General features: G+C 37.5%; 1 protein-coding gene across 8 annotated transcripts in view; it reads right to left on the reverse strand.

Annotated features, from left to right (window-relative positions):
* LOC122567626 overlaps positions 1–20631 on the reverse strand; it is a 585073-nt gene that overhangs the window by 42132 nt on the left and 522310 nt on the right. For all 8 annotated transcript variants that reach the window (XM_043726374.1, XM_043726375.1, XM_043726373.1 and 5 more), the window contains one exon: positions 1488–1769. In XM_043726374.1, the coding sequence (XP_043582309.1) occupies positions 1488–1769 (282 nt within the window). The remainder of the gene's footprint in view (positions 1–1487; positions 1770–20631) is intronic.

Below are 20631 nucleotides of genomic sequence, written 5' to 3' on the forward strand. Positions count from 1 at the left end.
TTTTGCAATGCATCTGCAGGCGATAATCGTTGCAGGAGCAGGAAAAAAGTGAGAAGAAATCAGGGATAGGATCACGAGGCGAGATCCGCTCGATTTCGTACTTTTCTTCCTCTTTCTCTTCTCTTCGCGAGCAGAGAATCTGAACAGAGAGGCTCTTAATAAGGTCAAGGAAGAGGCAGGCTGTTGCAGTCGTCGGAATAGAAAGATCAGCGATTCTGCCCCCTTCCTTCTTCCTCTTCTCTGATTCCACCCCAGTCGCCTCTCTTCTCACTGATTAAAAATGTCTTAACGAATGGCGCGGCGTGTCGTTTGTAGGGATACGCTGAAAAAGATTCGCCCGAAGTTTTTTCTTGCCATTTCGATAGAAACGACATTCAATGTAAAAACGTCTTCGGTGGAATGATAATATCGCAGAATTTACGCGGTTATGGATAACGAAAGATGAAGCAACATTTCTTGATTCTATTAGAACCTGGATGTAAATAATAAAATGAACAGAAATTGCAAATACACTTTTCGATTCCATTGGACATCTTGTTGCATTTCTTCATCGTTTTAATTGATATCAACGAGGAATTTGACATTTTTGCAAAAGAAGACTTCTTCTTTTTTTTTTTCCTTTTCAGTGATTATCGTCTCATGTACCACGAAGAAAGGAACGTCGTAGAACGTAACCGGTCGAAATTTTCATGAAATCACCGGTTGATTGCGTTTCGGTCGTCGAGATTTTCATGAAATCACCAACTGATTACACGAAGCTCTTCGTGCGAGTTTCTGGGATTGCGAATTCATATGGTAATGTCGCTGAACCTTGCAGGTTGCCGTAGCCTTTGGTAAACTTCATGAAATTCTTCTTGAAAATTCAATTCTGCCCCCGCGGGATGAAACGCGGTTCGTGGAAGAGGTAAGCAAAGCCCGGATTCCGTATAATTTTCATCTCGAGACCGTCTCGAGGAGAATTGATGAAGCAAGCGGAACAAACGCGAGACTAGAATTAACGACTCGTTCCTCTCAATTAGTTTATCTCGCTATTCTTGTTTTCTGATATGAAATGTTGCAAATTTTTATGACGATTCCATGGATGATTCTTGCAAAATTATTAGCTGCAACTATTAAATTATAGCGCTCACAACTTTTGTAAAATTCTTCATCATCAACTTTGTCGAAGATTATTGTATTTTATCATTTACACCATTGTACTAATTATCATTATGTTTGCTATTTATATGATTACCTTTATGTAATTTATGCAAAAATAACGATTTAGAAATCTAGATACGGTAAATAGAAACGCAGAAAAGGGGCAGTGCCAAGAAAATCTGCGTTATTAATACTTTGTCATAATATTTCAATCTTATTAGAATAAAATATTGTCCTTTCTTTGAAAATATTCCTATAATACTATATATAATACCGTGATAATATACTATATACGTAATAATACGAAAGAAAACACTTGAAAATGGTGGAAAGCGTAACTTGTTTACCTTCTTGAAATAACCACCATGGAGTCTCATATGGCCATTGAGTGCCGGTATATTTTTGAATTTCCGATGGCACAAATTGCATTCGACCGGTTTTGGCTCGGTCTGCGTCTTGTTGGACGCCGTCACTGTGCCAGGGGACGCCGAATTTCCCGGCGACGGGCTGCTTTTCCCCACATTTCCGCCTCCTGGCGAATTAGCCTGTGTCTGTTGCTGCTGATGCTGTTGCTGTGGTTGCTGTTGCTGCTGTTGCTGGGCTTGCTGTTGCGCTTGCTGCTGTTGTTGCTGCAACGAGAAATAAATAGCTGAAATTATTAATTTGTTATTGAATTTATACATAATATATGAACGCATCTAAGTTTGATTTCTCTATTTTACTTTGTATGAATTCACAGTATGCGTTATATTACAATTTCATTATTTTAAACACTCTGAAGAGATTTTTAATGCAATATCTTCTTCAAGGTTAGACGAATGGTATACTTGTGCAATTATGTAATTGTTGTACGAAGGAATCGTTTATGTATCGAATATTTAATAAGTTCAACAAAGGAAATAATTAATTTTGTTAAATTTGGTCTTCTTTATGCTTTATGACTTGTCTCAAAATATCAAAAGAGTATCATATCATTTATTTCCATACAAATTATTTGTTAAATATTATACTTAATGTTTTTGTATGATATATTTTATAAATATAGAGAAGATTATTTAAATTATGCTGATATTGTATATACTATTATAATTTATAGGTGGTATTGCTGCTGGTCTCAGCAATGCTAACTAAAGTGGAAAATGCGATGCTTCAAATGTAAAGGGACCTTCGGAATAACATTTAATTCCATAGTCCAAAGTGGTTCTTTGTCTAGCAAAGTGCGAAACGAAGAACGAGGCATTCTTTTCACACTAGCTTTGACAATTAATGAAAACATCTTATGATTCAAGCATACTTTCCTCCGCAGCTTTGAAACACCAAGCGCTTTTCAAGCGATTACCATGAAATTAAATATTCAACATTGTTATCGTTCCTGATATCATACAGCTTCCTTTCCTTCTCACTGTTTTAATGGTTTCTCATACATATATTACAGTATGGTGTTCCTCGATGACAATTTTTATCACGGTTCAAGTTTATAAAATTACCATTATTTCATTTGCAAAATTAAAAAATTGAAATTCTAGTTTATCTTCGAGTGCAAATTACATTTAAAAGGTAAGCACACATAACTAAAAATTAATTCAATCAATAGAATTTTTGAATCATCTTTTAAACATTTTTCATTCTACTTCAAACATTTGAATATCATAAAGATGAATTATTTTTTCTAAATAAAGGGACTCTTAAATACTTTAAAATTCGACACATGTGTCGTAGTAAACTATGCGTTAATATTAGCAAGTTTCACCGAGAAAACGCGTAATGCACGCATGACCATACGCGTGCATCCACTATTGTTACAGCAAGAAAATTGAAATTCTTCGAATTGTGACAGTTCTTCAGCATGAAAGTTGCATATTTGAGCCTCGACCAACAAGAATTTATCGCGCGGTGTAATAAAAATTCTAATAAAAGCGTATGTTCGTTATTTCATTCCCTTTCTTTCTCACATACACGTTTTTTGTTTCATTGCTTTCACAAGAATAATGAAGAAGTATAAAGAATAACAATAAAGAAAAAAAGAACAATGCACGTAAATAATGCGGCTACATGGAATATAGAATTCCTTCTGCCCTCCAGTGAAGTCTTTCCATGAGTCTGTTCTCTTTTCTCTCGCCTACTTCAACCTCTGAGGTAACTTTGTAATTTCGCGAATGTTAAGGGAGAAACGACGATGCCAGCGGAATGGTTAAGTACAGATCGAGAACGATGCAACTTGTTACGTGGCGTATTGTTCTGTAATTTTCGTTTCGTTGCAAGAGGTGAGAGGAAGTTTCCGTTTTATTGCAGTAGATGAGAGCGTAGGAAGAAATGCTACAAGAATATGTGTATTTCCATTCTCTTGTTATTCTCCTCGGCAAGTTGCAAAAATAACAAAAAATAAAATAATTCAATATTCATTTCATTTTTTACGTTGATGGAAACTTTTGGCTACAGAGATGAAAGACAAATTAAATTAAATAGCAATTAGTCGAGATGTATGGCGTCAAATTTATCAAAAAGTACACGTAAAACTTTTGTTTTCCTTTTATTTTCATGGGGAAGTTGATAGGACAGTGAATTCAAATAGAATAGAACCATGCTTAGTCAGACATACTGCATTCATAACATCAAACGATAGTATTCATCCAAATTTTCATGGAACCACGTCAATTATAACTTTAAAATCGGTTCGCGATCATACAGGAAGCCGCGTCCACGCAACGCTCAAACGAAAATTAATCTTCATTTAATTCCTCTGTAATTCCGGACCGCGTTAATTCTCGCTACGCCTCTGACCCCTACCAAAGTTGATTGATTCCGAAAGTAGACGCAGGTTTCATTAAACGTCGAATTAGCGCGACGAATTTGAAACGATCGATCCTGCTCGTCAAAGCGAAAACACAGAACAAGTTTCGCGAAAACAGCACTGCAGCGCACAGACTTATAGAAAATTGGAAGGTGTTAAAGTAATTGCTTCAAGATAAACCCTACACCTTTTCTTTTGTATATTCGTGACCTGGAGACCGCTGTTACGAAGAAAATAGAATTTAGTGAAAAACATTCAAAATAAGGAGAGCTCCATATTATTGTGCCCTTGAATATAAATTTTGTTTTGGGTTACAACATCTAGAAACAAAAGAGCTATAAGTAGATTTCTGTTGCTGTTTCTTGTAGCCTTCAGCTAGAGCTACACATCAAGGTTAACCTTTTAGTAATGTCTTTTGCTATAAATATATGAACGTGCTTCCTATCTTCCTATTGTATTGTAACACTGGAAGAGTGAGGATCTGGATCAGCATACACTATACCTGTAATTATACTTATACTTATACTTATACCTATACTTATCTCAATATATTTTTCTATTAAAAATTCATCCATTCGTTCCTCTATCAGTCAACCTCAACAGAAGGTAATCAAATATAAAAAATATTTGTTTAGATTCCATTTCTTTAATATCACTCACAAGAATATGAATTTACATAAACATCCTTTTCCTTCCTATGAGTTCAATCCTTCGTAATCTGGTGCCATTCGGACGATTAATAATATTCTGTCAATCTTTTCGAAATTTACATCTAATAAAAGCTGAAAAATGAAAAGTCAACACAACTTATGAGACAATCTACAGGTTTACTTTAACAGCTTTAGTGTATAGCGAGAGTAATCAGCTTTAAACTCGTAGAGAGTGGAGGTCAGGTCAGAGAATGTGTTTATATGGACGGGATGGTTAGACGAGGATTTTCGAGAATTCTGTTGGTGTGCATCTTCCTGGTGCAGGATCTTGCCGCCGCAAGCTCATCAGTATTCCAACGACGATCCCGACGCTACGATAAATCGCAGAGCATCGAATCCGTGCGATTTCAGACTACAGTGTGCAGTTCAGAGTGAAGTATTGTTCGAGTTTTCTCGAAAGGACATTGAGCGTATTAGGGAATCGAGTAGCTCGTTCGATGAAAATTTATGGATAATGTATGGGTATTCGTCGTAGAAGATGAAAAATAATGGAAGAGGAAGCAATAGTCGTATTTGAATGTTATAGATTAAGGAGAATATATTCTTGTATACGAGAGGTTCCATATCGATCACTCTTTTCGTTTTATTCTTTCGTATAATATATTATCATTGTCGTAGCAACCAAGGTACATTACTTTTGTGAATTTTTGGCATCGATGATGACGTTTCTAGAAGCTAGGAACCAAGTGTCTCCTTAGATATATTATACATTACATTTCATGAAAATCTTCGATTTTAGTTCAAGTTAATCAAGATGTAAGTTCCTTACATTTACAAAATCCTATCAAAATTCTTAGATAAACGAAGACAGAAAAATCTCTCACCAATAATTTCTAGTCTACTTAAAAACGTATATCCTATATAAATCATTAAATACCTAAACGAGGATAAACACTTTAAAGTCAAACCTGCAATCTAATAAATACCTGCATCTGATTATCTGTTCGCAAATTCCATTTATGTACTGTTATCATACTTACATCGACTTTTCCACGTATGTAGCGTCAATATCAGAAAACCGAGCATTTACTTTGCTATTTCTAACATCCACCTCTATCACTGCCACAGCACTTGCTTTGAAAACGTACTTTATCTCAATTCTATAATATCTACAAAGTAACAAATTATTGTTACGCAGCCGATTTCTCTTTAGCAGCTAGCAGTAGTAGTAGTAAGAAATCGTGTGGTATCCAGCTTTATCAGAGCGCAGGAAAAGTTGATTCGACATTCGTAACGCGTAACCACACGTTCATCTTGCGTGGAACGCATCAGGCTCGCACGTTCTACGGAAGGTTTCACGATGGCAAAGGATTTCGAGGAGTTTTCTTTCGAGTCACATCTCGTCTCCGAGTGACCCTATCCGCTGTCGCGAATGTCGGCGAATGTCGACGGCTGCGAACTGCCAAAGAAGAGAAGCAAACGAAGAAAAACTGTCAGAAGCTAAGGCAGGCCTCTTTGCGATCGAACGGTTAATTAATGGAGTCAACGGGATCACGTAGTTATAGCGCAGACTCTCCCCGAAGGAGTTTAATGAAGAAGATTCTTTTCCTCTCGTTACGATGACACTTTTTGCGCTTCAACTTTACCCGCTTATGAAGGATCAGTGTGAAATGTTTGCTTCCTACGCTTATTTATCGTATCGTTAAATGACGATCTATTTCAATTCGTTTTCTTTTCTTTAATTGCTATTTTAAATTGGCAAAATAACATTGCTTATGGTAAACAAAGAAAGTTTTGTTATATGATTTTTATTTAGTCGCATAGAATATCGCGAGTATGAGAAGTTCTTACGTTTATCGCGAGTAATTGAATTTCAAACAAGTATGTTCATATATATACATTTCTTGTACGAGTGATATATTTCTTAATTAGTCGTTGAATATATACATGGTTTTTGAGTTTAGTGTTATAATTTTCGGTCGTGGTGTTTCGAGTTTTTGAGACGCGGATTAGTCTTATTTTATTTTATATTGTACTTCACTGTTTAGAATTATTAGGTTGTTCAAAAGGTTTCTTTCGTTTTATGAAGAAATAATAGACGCACAACGTTTTTTGTTTTACATTATTTTGTCGAATTACGTATGATCCATTTTGTTCTGTTGAGATAAACACCGCGACATTTCACAGACTTGGTTTCACATTTGTATGAAGGTGCACTGTTGTAAAGAACACGTTCGCGAAAGAAAGACACTTTTTGGACAACCTAATGTAATACTTAATCGTAATCTTATATTCGATGTTGAAATTGTTTTATACCATTTTCGCTTTGTTTATTCTATACATTTTTTCGTTCTTTCCAGGATAGAATAATGAAAATTCGTAATACGAAATTTTGAGAAGAAAAGGCAGTTTTAGAATATCGCAGGAAGAAGATCTTGGAACGGAAACGTTGGGTCTAGACACGATGGTTAGCGTTGCGATTACAACAAATTGGTACGTCAAAGTGAACAAGTTAGGATCCGCTAAAGGACTCGCCAGAACTTGGTAAACTAACGAACTCTGTGCGAATTAGAACTTTGAACTTCGTAATGTTTGAACTCGCTAAAGTATATGGACCTTTGAAGTCGATTCGACGTTCGACTCATTTAAAACTTCCTTCGTTAAAGAATAGCAATATCTATCCTCAATTTCTGACTCGGAGAATTTTTATTAAAGTACATAGAACGAAGTGAAATAGTTCAAACGAATATCTACAGTTCGATAGCTTGTTATTGAAAGTTGAATTTCATAAAAATTCTATTCCGAGCTATGTATTTTTAACGCTACAAATTGTGAATTATAAATTTTGAATTTTAAATTTCACCTTCAATTTTATATTACGAACGCTCAATTCTATTTAAATCGTGTAATATCTCCGAATATTCTAAAATAAAGATTTTTAATCTTAGCTAGAGCAGAATTTCAACACATTAGACGACGATACATTCAACAGGTAATTTGTCACAAAATAAAAGAATCGTAATCATTCTTTCGCTATATCGTCTATCTTCGTGTCTTCGTATCTTGATTACAACGGGATGACATTTTTTGTAGCAGCGATCAGTGCACTGTCTTGGTTGAAAGGGGTAGAAATATAGCGACAGTAACAAAATACGAGGCGTTTTTTTCTGGCTGACTGTTTTGTTTCGGAGGTCGCAAATTGTAGCAGGAATAACGAGATACGGCAGCGTTAAAGAAGACAAAACCGTGCCACACAAAGCGAAGAAACGGCCACGTTTCTTGCGCGGGTTTGAGAAAGGAGTTTGCCCTACTTTCTATAAAAAATGGAGTAAGGTAAGATAAAAGGAGAGCAAACAACAAACTTTTTTTAATTATGATCGAAAATATCTGTAAATTATTAAAATCACCTTTTTTTTGTTATATCACTAAAAAAAAAATAATAATATTGGATATTAAAGAAATCATCATACATTAACTTCATGAAAAATATCGATATAAACGTCGAATACAAGTTCCAATAGTTTCAAAGGATACAATAAACTTACCACGAATAAATATTTCTGAGTTTACGAAATGCTTTCATAAACAGTTAACCTTATTGCCGATATACACGCATCTGTACATTTTCTTTGCCAGAAAAATAATATGCAATTATCTTTTTTGATTTTAATAAAGTCACATTTGAAATAATTAAACGATATTTTAAATAATATCTGAGTTTTGTTCACAAGTGACGATAGATAAATGGATATAAAGCAGATAGTCATTGTATCGTGCAGTGGCTGACCAACCACTTACTTATTCTACTGACAAGAGATAAAAAAAACATTGTTCCACTTAAATACTTATCGCGCGCCTTAATTTACAGCTATTAAAACAACGTACCTGTTACAAATAAATACCTCTTTATACTCTTCAAGCGACTCTAATATTTTAAAAAATTCAACATAAAATCGTCTGCTTTTCACAAAAGAGCAATATCCACCAATTCGTAGGAAAGCACCGTGAAGTAATCGAAACGTAATTACAAGCTAACGTCAGGTTCATTAAGAAAGAAGATAGCCGTTCGCTACGCGTTTGACGTTTATCATTATTTCCCTGGCATTTTGATTCCCTCCGGGCGATCTCTCGTGCCGAAAGCATTCCGTTCGATTACCTTCCTCCTTTTGCTTCATCAAATACGTAATCCAGTCGATCGACGATAATCGCGGCTCGTTTGTAGCGTCGATGCATGGCGGAGTACAGAGCGAGTTTAATTTAAGACTCGACCGCGGCAATGGCGCGCCGATAAAATCCGTTTAATTCGTGCAGCTCGACCGATTATATCCCCCTCGGTTCACTCGTTCATCGTTCGAGAAGTCGCCGCGATTGAACGACGCGACGGTCAAGTATCGATCCGTGGCCGGATAGCTTTCGAGACAATCTTCGTGTAACTCTTTTTACTTTTCTGCTCTCCTTTTGATCGTTAACGATGCTTCCACTTTTGAAAACGATAACGCGACCTCGTTGCAAGATCGTAAAAGGCGAACTTAAAGGCTGGAACACGGTTTTTAGTAAATTCTATATAAGCTTTTAATCACTTGGCTTGGAATGCCGATTTCTTTACACGCGATTGAAATTTTAAGCGATATGAAAGATGCTTTTTTTTATATGCTGTGCAATTTAGCGTTATTTTACTGTAACTGTGAAAAGAACATACATCTGTATTATTTTATATTTATTTTAGGTATATATGCGTTACTTAATAACCGATTATTTCATCGAAGATTCTTCAATTGTGTTCAGCATTAAAAATTGTTCAATATGGCGAAATTAGGTAGACTCGTATTATGATTCATGTAATCATCGATTACACTCCAAGCTAAACATAATAGTTAAAGTAAATCAAGAAAATTCATTTCTAGGACTTAATAACGTCCTTGATACCCGGTTTAAACTTTCCATTTTGGATTCTACAATTTAACGTTTCTAATACCTAATTTGAATTTCCCGCCTTGGTTCTCCTACGATCTCCTGTTCCTAATACCTACTTTAAATCTTGCAGCTTTACGCCCGTGATTTAACGTTTCTAATACCTGGTTCCAATCTCTTACCTTGATCTCTGTGATATTCTTAAAATTATATTACTATAGACATGATTCACGATTGAATTTAATAACCGTGGAATTATTTGTATTTAGTCCCTCAGTGCAGCACTTTAACAATCCGTTACAAATTTGCGCGCATAATAAATAAAAAGTTTAAGGACATTACCGTTCTCTAAAATTCTAAAAATTTTTAATCGACACTCGTGCGTACCAGTAGGTGCCAGTAATTTCTGTACTAGACATTTCTTACCACATTGCCAATGATTATCTATCTTGAACTATTACGTTCATTCATTGCTCCTGTCAATTACAATAATTTCATTTTCTAAAATTGTCGCGTTTCTTCATTTCTTCCTTTAAATTTTCTTTTGTCAATGCCACTTATATACGACAGCTCTATCGTTCCATGCCGGGACACATAATCGGCTACGGACAACGACATCGATAAAACAGTGTCTAGAAAAGCGTAAGTTTTCTCTTAAAGTGGAAAATTACGGGGCGTTTCCGGATACGGTCTGCCCGTGAAACAGAAGAAAGACTCCATGACCAAGATCGCGTTCTTATACTCTACGGATCGTACGCTAACATACGCGTCGTTGTGTCGTTGACAACGTTCAACGAATGTCGAAAACGATGGTAGATTGTGGCGAAATTAACGAAGGAACAGGAGAAGGAGAATGGCTATCGAGAAAATTTATACGACCGTAAAGAGGCAGGCTAAGATAAAGAGGAAGAAATGCGTACACGTCGAAGACGTCGTTGGAGAAAAAACGACGAGACAAGGAGGAAAGGCGAGAGGAAAGAAGAGGTAATTGGCGACCGAGAGTAGAAAGAAGAAATAGCGAGCAGAATGAATGTTGGGGGGATAAAGATTCCTTGGGTGTTAGCGTTGTACTGTTTGGTAAATGAACGGAGAAACGGTGGGCGTGATTGTGGGAGCAATTTGTTCCGAGTTCTTTGGTGAAATTATTCGCTGATTTCGAGCCGTGATGGGATGGTGTGAAAAACACGTTTCATTTATAGGATCTTCTTGCGAGACTTTTTGTAAAATAGAATTTCCATGATTTATTATTACTATCAAGTTGCAGAACGTTCACCGATAAACGCAGTACGAGTGGTTCCGTGGTGGCGAAAAACCGAGCCGTAGGATGACTGCTGTTCTAAAGAGAGTCGCATAATTAAGTTTCATCCCTCGTCGCCCGGATTTCCTTTGTTACATTAGCTGTCCCCTGTTCCGGCTCTTGGAACCACGAACGCGATTCCAGGCCGACGACGTTAATCTTTAACGAGCCGAACCGCGCCAACGACGAGGATGAAAAGGAAAGAAAAGAGATCTCGAAGGCTTTGTAATCGAATCCCTTCGCTTCCCTTCGTTTTTAGCGATCAACGTGATTCGGTTTATGTATAGTCGAAGACGTGGGGACGAAGAATTTTGTCTAATGCTACCCTTGATCCGATCGGACTAACGTCTCGTAATCTTTCGCGTGTACGAAGAATTTGTCCAATTTGATTTCTTGAATGAAAAAAATTCATCGAGTCTTGAATCGATGAAAGTTGAAGTTTCGAAATTGAGGATATATCGAACTCCGTAGAATATTGTTCATAAATGAGAATAAATCCTATAAGTGAAATTCTTTATGCGATTTGGTAATTCTCTGCTTCCCTATTAAATTTTCAAGTATAAATAGCAATAAATAATAAATTGCACTTGCGTCACGGAAGCAATTGTTCGTTATTATAATGCTGAATTCTTAAACATTGGTCACGGTGTGAAATCATAAATTCTCGAAACTCTTTTTTCACCTTTTCACATGAAATATACGTGATGTCTAATCATAGCAGCGTCTGCGCCTCGGTAGCAAGGTAATCGAGCGTGTATCCTTGTGAGTACTCGTATCCGTGTGTGTAAAGCGAGATGCGAAACGATACATATTTTGCCAGTGGTGCTGGATGATGGAAAAATAAACGAGTATCGCGACCAGCGAGAAGAATGCAGTTACATGTATAACAAAGAATATCAAACCGTCCGCCATGATTTCTTGTACTTTTTAACATTGTAATTAATTTAATGAACTCTGTTTTTATTATATACCCCTATTGCTAAACCTATTTTTCCTACTTACATCATACAAAACGATATCTCATCTAAAATTTCTTTTCTGTAACGAATAAAACAGAATGATCCATAGGTATACCAACCTACTCTACTTCCAGAAAACCATCCACTTGTTCCATGCTTCCCCAAGAACCACTGCAGCATCCTAAACCCCAAAATTATATTCACATTCCCTTTCGATTCACCGTGTACACGAATTTCATCGTTTCTTCGATGCTTCGAGGACGCGACGCGTCATCTTACATCGACGCGCACCCCTGTACATGAATTTACGCGCAAGGGGGTTGGATAGGCAGGAATGACGGTACCAGTAATGGAAACAGAATGGGATAATTCCGCGAACCGCGGACGGACGCGGTAATTGCGAATAATTGCATTGTCTTCGAGTCGTTCGCTCGAGTTCCCCTGTTTCTCCTTCTCCGATCTCCGCCATTCTCGGCTATCTCGCTTCGTTCCTCCATGGTGCGTTAGTCCGTTGCTCCCGCGGGCTTTCGTTGAATTGCTTCGGGTACGAATTGAGAGTCGGCTGGTGGAAACTCTCATACCGATTAGGAGATCCCTCTCCTCGTCTCGGCTGTTTCACCCTCCTCTTTCTGGCGTCCGGTCTGGTTAGCCGGGGTCCAGATCCAGCGGCCGTGCAACGGAATTACGTTCGAACCAGAGGACACGTGGCTGCCTTCTGAATCTGATCTCATCGGGTGTAATTAATTTTTGCAGACGGAGATTGCCCGGCGAATTCCGGCTCGGTGAGTATGGACGATTGTTTCAGGGGTTGAACGTGCTAGAGGTTTCTGTGCGACGGGGGTTTAAGGAGCGTTTTAAAGAAGGGACATTGCGGTAGGAGCTTTGAAAGACTCGTGAAGAGGGCGAAAGATGACTCGTGAGAGGTTCGAAAGGTTAGATTTTGGCATAAAAAAGATAAGAGGTATAAAGCTGTACCGTCTGTAGTAGCAAGAAACGATGCAAGCAAGGTCGTAGACAGGCTCAGTTTAAAAAAAATTTTGAGAAGGACAGATATTGTGCTAAGAATTTTGAAAGATTCGTGAAGAATATGAGAGATTGAAAAAATTGGATGTTAAAATAAGAATATGGAGATATAGTACTTGATACTTGAGGTATAGCCAGCTTGTAAAACTATTACAAATTTGTATTGTTTTATTACTAAGTTAATGCCTTACATCTTGTCAATTGATTTTTCCTTTCACGTTATTTATTAGACGAGAAATCAATAATCTAAGTTTTGAAGATAAAAGACCTATCAAGGTTTCCAAGAAGTGTTCCATTCAGTGAAATCATCCATAATGGAAATCGATCGCGCTTACTTAGGAAATTCATGATACTCCCATGCGACAGAAGGATCATTCAACATAATGTAAACGTTAATAATTGCGCGGATATGCGTTAGCTCATCCGTGTGTCGCGCAACAGCCGCGTCGTTGTTGCTTTATCTCCGTATTTTACGTCGACTTCGCAACGAGTGCTCTCCAGGACAAGAGCCGACACGTCGATGGAGCTTGAGCCCCGTGTTGATATAACTCGCGGAACGAGAGCAGGAACGAAAGGAAAAGTGAGGCATTAAAAAGTGGAACAAGCATCGCATCGAGCTAATTACCATTCTTTTCCTTGTTGGTTCCATTTACAGGATAATTAGGTACCCTTCAAGTAAAATGCTGATTCGCACTCGATTCTAAGAGATTTCTAGAATATTAGACGAGGAAAATGGTTTCCTGAGTTACGTTTTAAGAAACTGATATTGTATTGACTATTGTGTTGTGTTCGTAAATTTAGACGAAAAATTGGAAAAGTGAATTGTAATTTATAAATATTCTCTACTAATTTTCCGTGAGAACACGAACAGTATTTTCAATTATTTTCATTGTTCAACGTCGTTTGATAGAGGAAGAATGAAATTCTCCATCAATTCCTTCCCTTCTTGATAATAATATAAAGATTGTAATACTTCGTTTTCTTCACAGACACTATTTTCATCAGGTATGATAAATTATACTTTGGAAAAAATGTTTTCCTTTTCTCTTAAAAATGTCCTCCCATCTGTGTTCTTTAGATTCTTTTCACACATTTGAAAGTGACAAGACAAACGATCATGCTGGCAAGAACATTCTGTTACTTCAAACACGAAGCTGTTTTGCTGTAAATTGTCACATGGTTCAAGACTACCATGATGTAAGCAATATATTAATATTAATATACATATGTATCAAAATAAAAATAAGTACTAATCTAAACACTACTATTTTTGCAAATCTCGTTAAAAAATCTTTTCATAAAAACCAAAGAAACAAATATATTCTTTTAGAATAAATTTTATTATCGACATAATGGAACAAGAAATTCAGTAAAATAAAATAATTTTGTTATCTAAAAAAGAATAACGTTTAAACTAAAAATTTTTTTTATTTTTAAATGTACACATTACACTGCCAAGCGTTTATCGTGTTCTTTAATTCGAATTCGTTTCGACGTTTGTGAAACCATTAAGGTCGTCGTCGCTATCGAAAAAGAGTACGTTTTAATTATCCGTCGCTATCTCCGGAACTTCTCGTCCGCGAAAAAGTTTGACTTCTATGCGACGGAAACAAATTATGCCGAAAACAAGGGGCTCAGCGTTAATTTTCGGCCTTGGCGTTTCATGGTTCTCGAATTTCCTTGATAAATAATGCTCCCGGGTTTGTGGAAAGTTTGGTGATTGGTGCGAGCACGTTTCAAACTTTATGCCAACTCCGTCTCGCGTTTTTCGTTTCTCACAAAGCTATGAATATTTAAACTTTCATAATTACCGGTTTTATTTGTGCCGTTGGTTGGTTCGTTCGTTCACTCCTACTTTTCGACATGCTGGAAATACAAGATGCGGAAAGATACTTTCACTCTACCAACGAATCGAACGCGAGTGCTCCGTGACACGCTTGAGAAACAGATGTTGAAATTGAATCTCATTTATGCAAGCAACTTTACGTTGATTCTCGTGCAAACGTGTCTTGCATTACTCTTAAATAATTCGCAGGGCATATTAAGATTGAGCTTCAACTTGCAATTAGATTTACAAGCATTTCAAGTTCTCCAAGTATTCTACGTTAATTGTAGTTGAAATTGTCAAGAAATACATCATGGCCAAAAGTTGGTTGATAAATTATATTCATTAATTTCGAAGAATATTCGAGAGACTCGGTGTGTTTTAGGAAAATATGCTATCCATGAATGTGTTTAATATTTACAAGATACTTTACACGTCAATGGGTCACGTTCTTTGTATTTTATATCAACCAATAAATATCTGATACCAAGCCAATTCATAAAAAGAAAATTCAACAGCCTACCAAAAATTCAATTTAAAACTATGATCTATACCCTGCTAACATATTTATTGCCTATTAACTCAAAGAAAACAAAGAGTACAAATTAAAAGTCACAAAATCTTGAGAGAGACCTTTATTACATGAAAATCATCCTCGATCAAATACTTCCCGATGTTTACCATCCACTACCATCGTATCAAACACCAACACCACCTTAAACTATATTCAAGTTACTTGACAAAAAGGACCCAACCCTAAATCATCCATGGCAGACCTGCCAAAAAATGAAGCAACGTGACCGAGGGACACGATTCACGTAGCAAGAACGAGGGACTGGAAAGCCGAGCAATCCGTTGAGAAGGGACATGGGAACAAAGCAGGTCGGGGTATCTTGATCCAACGCGACATCATGATTCATCGCGGGGGTCAAGGAGAGTGGAGGTTACTACGTAGTGGAGGGTGGATCGAGCGTTAACCGGAGAAGTAAACACGACCTCGGTGAACATTATCGGTGCACGGTGACAAATCCAGTGCGGGCGAAGACAGAGAGACAGAACTGTGGCGTGCACTCGCTTAGTCGGACAAACGTGCACGAACACAGATAGAAACCGAGCGGCACACTCTTCGCGACGATGGTGTGCTCGAGACACGAGAGACGACGAGGATATTCTCTCGGTGCAGTTCAGCCAGCGCATAAATTCCTCGAACACATGGCGCCTGAGCTTATGAACAATAACCACGGCTGGTTTCTCCACCTCCTCTGGCTGTCGACGTTGATGCCAGCGGCACGTTAGCCGACCTCCTAGCCGGTAATTACGCCAGACCCATAAACATTCGGCTCACGGTTCAATCTCGCCCGGAAGACAAGGGACACAAGTGCCAGGCGTGGCTTCCTGGCACATGTCTTCTCTGCGCGCCGCCTCGAATCATCTGCATAACGTTTTCTGCATCGAAGACCCGGCCTCCGTGGATTTAAACCGGCTTATTATGGCGGTGATGCATGCGTCCGCTACTAAGGAGGAACTCGCTGAGCTTCGCGACCATCGTGACTCAGGATTCTTCGAGAACAGAGCTGTAGGTGTATGAAAGTGTGTTGGTTGGTTAAGGCAATCGGATAGGATAGTATCCGTTCGGGGAAATTATAATTTTCTATTCTACTAGTTCTATTCTCTAATTCTATTCTGGGATATGATATGGATAAGATGTTAGTTTGGAGCCGAGAGATGTTTCATTCAATTTAGATAGTTTCGGATTACATCGAATGGAATAATTGTAATTAAAGCGTTAACTGTGTAGCAGGTATTTTTGATGTTTTATATATTTTAGATTAGTTCCACTTTTTGAATGTTGTAACGAATATTTGACTTTAGACATTTTATACGTATATTTTTAAACACGCGATATGATTCTTTTATTTTTGAATTTGTATTCCTTTTTCATATTTCTCGTTTCTCTACTCTACTGACACACATTTCGCTCTTCCTTTATCGATACAGTTATATTTATTCGTGTCCAACGTCACAATAACTTGACAGCTTAGTACAATTTATTGTACTTTCCATCCTGTGTAATATTGAATATTAGAAAAATGTAGGAGATAAAAAGTTTCATGTCGTAACTTTCTAACTAGATGTATAGATTCGTTAAAAAAGTACATGGAACGATTGGTCTTGGAATTCGCAATAAAACATCCTTATCCTATTGTATTTTTTACCAGGAAAAAAAATGTATCCACACTGTGAAAAAAAAGAAAAAATTCATATACTGATAATATTTACTCAATAAAGAATTATCTTGTCTTCCAACGAAAATTAAGTTTTATTTATAGTGTTTTATTTTTTCATAAATATTTAACACATCGGGCAAGTATATTTCAGTGAAGACTTCGCGTCACCTATGTATATAGTTTCCCATTCACTACACATGTTTGAATTCATAGCCTCGTAAATTGCTTTCAGAATCGTGGTGTTACGTTGTGAGATAAAATGTATTGAAAAATGGTTATTCTAAAGAAAACTGGTGCAGCTATCGGACACGTGTAAGGAAATGGTGTAATATTTATTTATTACGATGTACCAGCAACAAGGATGACACAAAATGGTATAAATGAAAAATGCAGATTTCCTTTGCATATTTATTTGCAGAACCGTCTTCGATTACGCTCGGTACACGACTTTTCGTAGAATCGAAGAAATCCAGAAAGTCTTCCTGCATGTATGAAACATGTTCCCTAAAGAAATCGAAAGAGCTTTATAGTAAAATCACTTTTTTCGAGTTTATAAGGAAAATCTTTTCAAGAAATTTTTCAAGAAACATTTTGTTAAGGATCAAGTAATTCCTTTTTTCGAAACACACTTTTTCTTTTATACAAGGCTCTTGTATGCAATTTTTACTCTCATGACATACAATATCCACGAACGTTATATAAAAATGTTCCGCAAATATCATATTTTAAAACGGTCGCTTAAAACAATTAATTATTCAACGCGACGATATTGCCAGAACAATTTTATTTAAAAGCTTCTATTTTCGTCAATAACCTGCATCAAAAATTACAATAAATATTCCAAAAATATCGATACATCAAAATATCTCAAATTTTCATCTTCTACATATTCGACATTTTCTGCGTATGTTCTAAATATACAAATATTCTACATAGATTTTATAATTTTATAAATACACAAAATTCTACATTAGTATACATGTATACACATACTGTTAATTTTATTAATGTATCTTCAAATCTCATTAATTCTACTAACATTTTAAGCAATTTTACTAATGCCCATACTGTTAATTTTCAACTAAACTAGTTACCCATTTCACATATAATTCCCCGGCCCAAATTTAAATTCAAGTTGCCGTCATGTCGATTATCACTATATGATATACCTCTTCTATCTGCATCCAAATTACCAAAAGACGTGCGTACGAATCATTCAATTTTGAACAGCCATCAATTTGTAGGAAGCATAACCAAGGAAGCTTGATGCAGGGATACGTGGTCCCATCTCGGTTCCTTAGTTCGCGAAATCACGTTACGTCGACGATAATAAATACGACGGCGTCATAAATATTCGGTTCACGATTTAATCTTGCCGACGAGGCACGAGTGCCAAACGTGGCCCCGGTAACAGATGTCCCTTATTTGACCGAGTACCGGGGATCATCTGCATAATGTTCCTGGCAGAAGTAAACGATCCTGAGATTAGGTCAGGAGTTCTCTCTTCGAACCCTCTGCTCCGCTCCGTAATGCTCTGGTACGCGCCACGTCACGTGCAGCTTGTTCTTTAAATTACCGATTGTCCCGTAGATTTTCGCGACAGAATCGAGCCGCTCTTACTTTGGAAACTAGCAAGGCATGTCCCATAAATCTCCATTATTCTCGATTCGATCTTGAATCAGCCGAATTTCGATGTTCGACTGGAATTTAACACGAACCTCTTACATTCTTGTGAATTCTTAGAGCAAAAGAAAGATATCTTTTAAGAAATTTTGGAAAATAAAATGTATGGTAGGACCGTTCTGGCGATGGCAATACTATAATCTCGTAATAATTCTCATACGAGAGATTCTACTAACATCTTTTCCTTTTCTTCGTCTTTTTAATACGAGGGACTTTAAGTTAAAATTGCACAAAGTAATTATAATTTTCTTCTTCAGTCTACTACATGCTTAATGTATTTGACATCGTTGTACCTTAATCTCGTATCTGCACTTTAATAATTCTTTAATTAATTTTTTACTCAATATTGGAAAGCAACTCCCGTATTAATTAAAACCCCCCTTTTTTTTTACTTCTTCCAGTTACCCCCACGCCTGACATTCAAAGCAATTCATCGCGTTTCGCAAGCATTCCAGGCTACTTATTTTACCCAACCATTCCTCGTCGCGAAATAAAACTTTCTCTCCGCTCTTCAACTCTCTCAGGATGCCTTATACAAGTTTGTCCAGCGAGGCCAAGCTGACGTGCCTTAAACCGGCTAACGGTTGTGTAGCTCGTTAACTCAGCTTCGTCGTTCAACCTCACCCTCTATTCCTATCTTCCTCTCTTCCTCCCTCCTCCTTTCCTCTCGCGCTCTCTGATGATGTTGCACCAGAAAGGTCTAACCAACCAGGACGATCCGCATTTCGCATGCACTCCGCGCGACAATTGTGCGACGTGGATGCGTTACGCCGTTTTAACGGTACCGGACGGCGAGACTCGGTCGACGAACCAGCCTGGCAGAGGATCGTTCAATTTAGTCCCGGTGAACCTTCGTCCCAACGAATGGACGACCGTTCTCTCTGCGTTACGGTGAAAAGGCTGCAACCTCTTTATCTCGCGTCTCGAGTCCGAGAGTTTAATGTCTCTAGGTAAACTGGACGACGTGTCTAATTACGTGCTGCAAAAGCCAGCCTCGCCGTGGGCCAAGCCAAAGGCAGTTCTCGTTCTTTTTCCAACTGCTGGATGTATGTATGTATATGAGTATATAGATACGAAAGTACAGGCGCTCGTTAAGCTCGTTAGAGGTGCGCAACAGAAAATGTGCTTTCAACTCGCCGTAGATTATTTTTCGTCTTTCGATTCCGATGGAGCGAGAAGAATCATAATTCTTGTGACGAGTTGAGTTGTGTTGATATCATTGTGCCGTAATAATCAGCAAACGATAATAAGCTCATCTGTCATTTTCAACATTCGCTTACAGAATACGACTGGTTTTATTATCAAAATTATTACCATTCTTGCTATTATAAAAGAAGATTTGTCAGATCTAGCAACTCGTAACTTGTGATCTATGAAACGTTGCTTAATAACGCTCTATCGTGCAACAAGTTTCAAATTCGGTGATCGTGTAACAAAGCTTTTGGTTTATTATATCGAATCTATGATTCACAAGAAACACAGTCAGTAACTCACTATTAGAGATATTTTTCGTTTTACGAATGCGTTACAACAACAGCATTTTCCAAGAAACAAAATTACCTCTGAAAATGCATCGACCCATATTTTGCCTGCTATTTGTCGTTCCGACGAAATTTACCGCTCGACGGACCGCGTATCATGCTATTTACGAAGCGAACGAAATTTCGTTGCGACAAAAATTCGGTTATACGTATAATTTCCAAACGTATCGCGACGACGCGACGTTGAATCAGCAACGGAAACAGTGAAATGCGAAAAAATGCATTAAAAAAAGAGAGAGAGAGGAGAAAATAATAAAAGAAAAAAACGCGAGGATCTCGCTGACATTCAAATAATGCGAACCGTGTATGACGTAGAATATAAAATGGATCGCCGCGCTTCAACCTTTTTCCCGGACGGTGCACGGGGGATTTATAGGAGCCTATTTTGACAAGGGGGAATCGCACGCACAAAAGAGGTGCTTCGCGAATATTTGATATACACCGAAAATACGCGTGCATCAGACCGCGGGAAAAAATGTAATTTCGCAGAAAGCTTCCTTCGTTCGCCGGCCCTTTGAGCATCCGCTGGAACACGCTCGGTACACGATGATCTCATAGGTTGTGTCAGTGACGACAATTTTTG

The sequence above is a fragment of the Bombus pyrosoma genome, linkage group LG5 (genome assembly GCF_014825855.1).
Source record: "Bombus pyrosoma isolate SC7728 linkage group LG5, ASM1482585v1, whole genome shotgun sequence".
Lineage (NCBI taxonomy): Eukaryota > Metazoa > Arthropoda > Insecta > Hymenoptera > Apidae > Bombus > Bombus pyrosoma.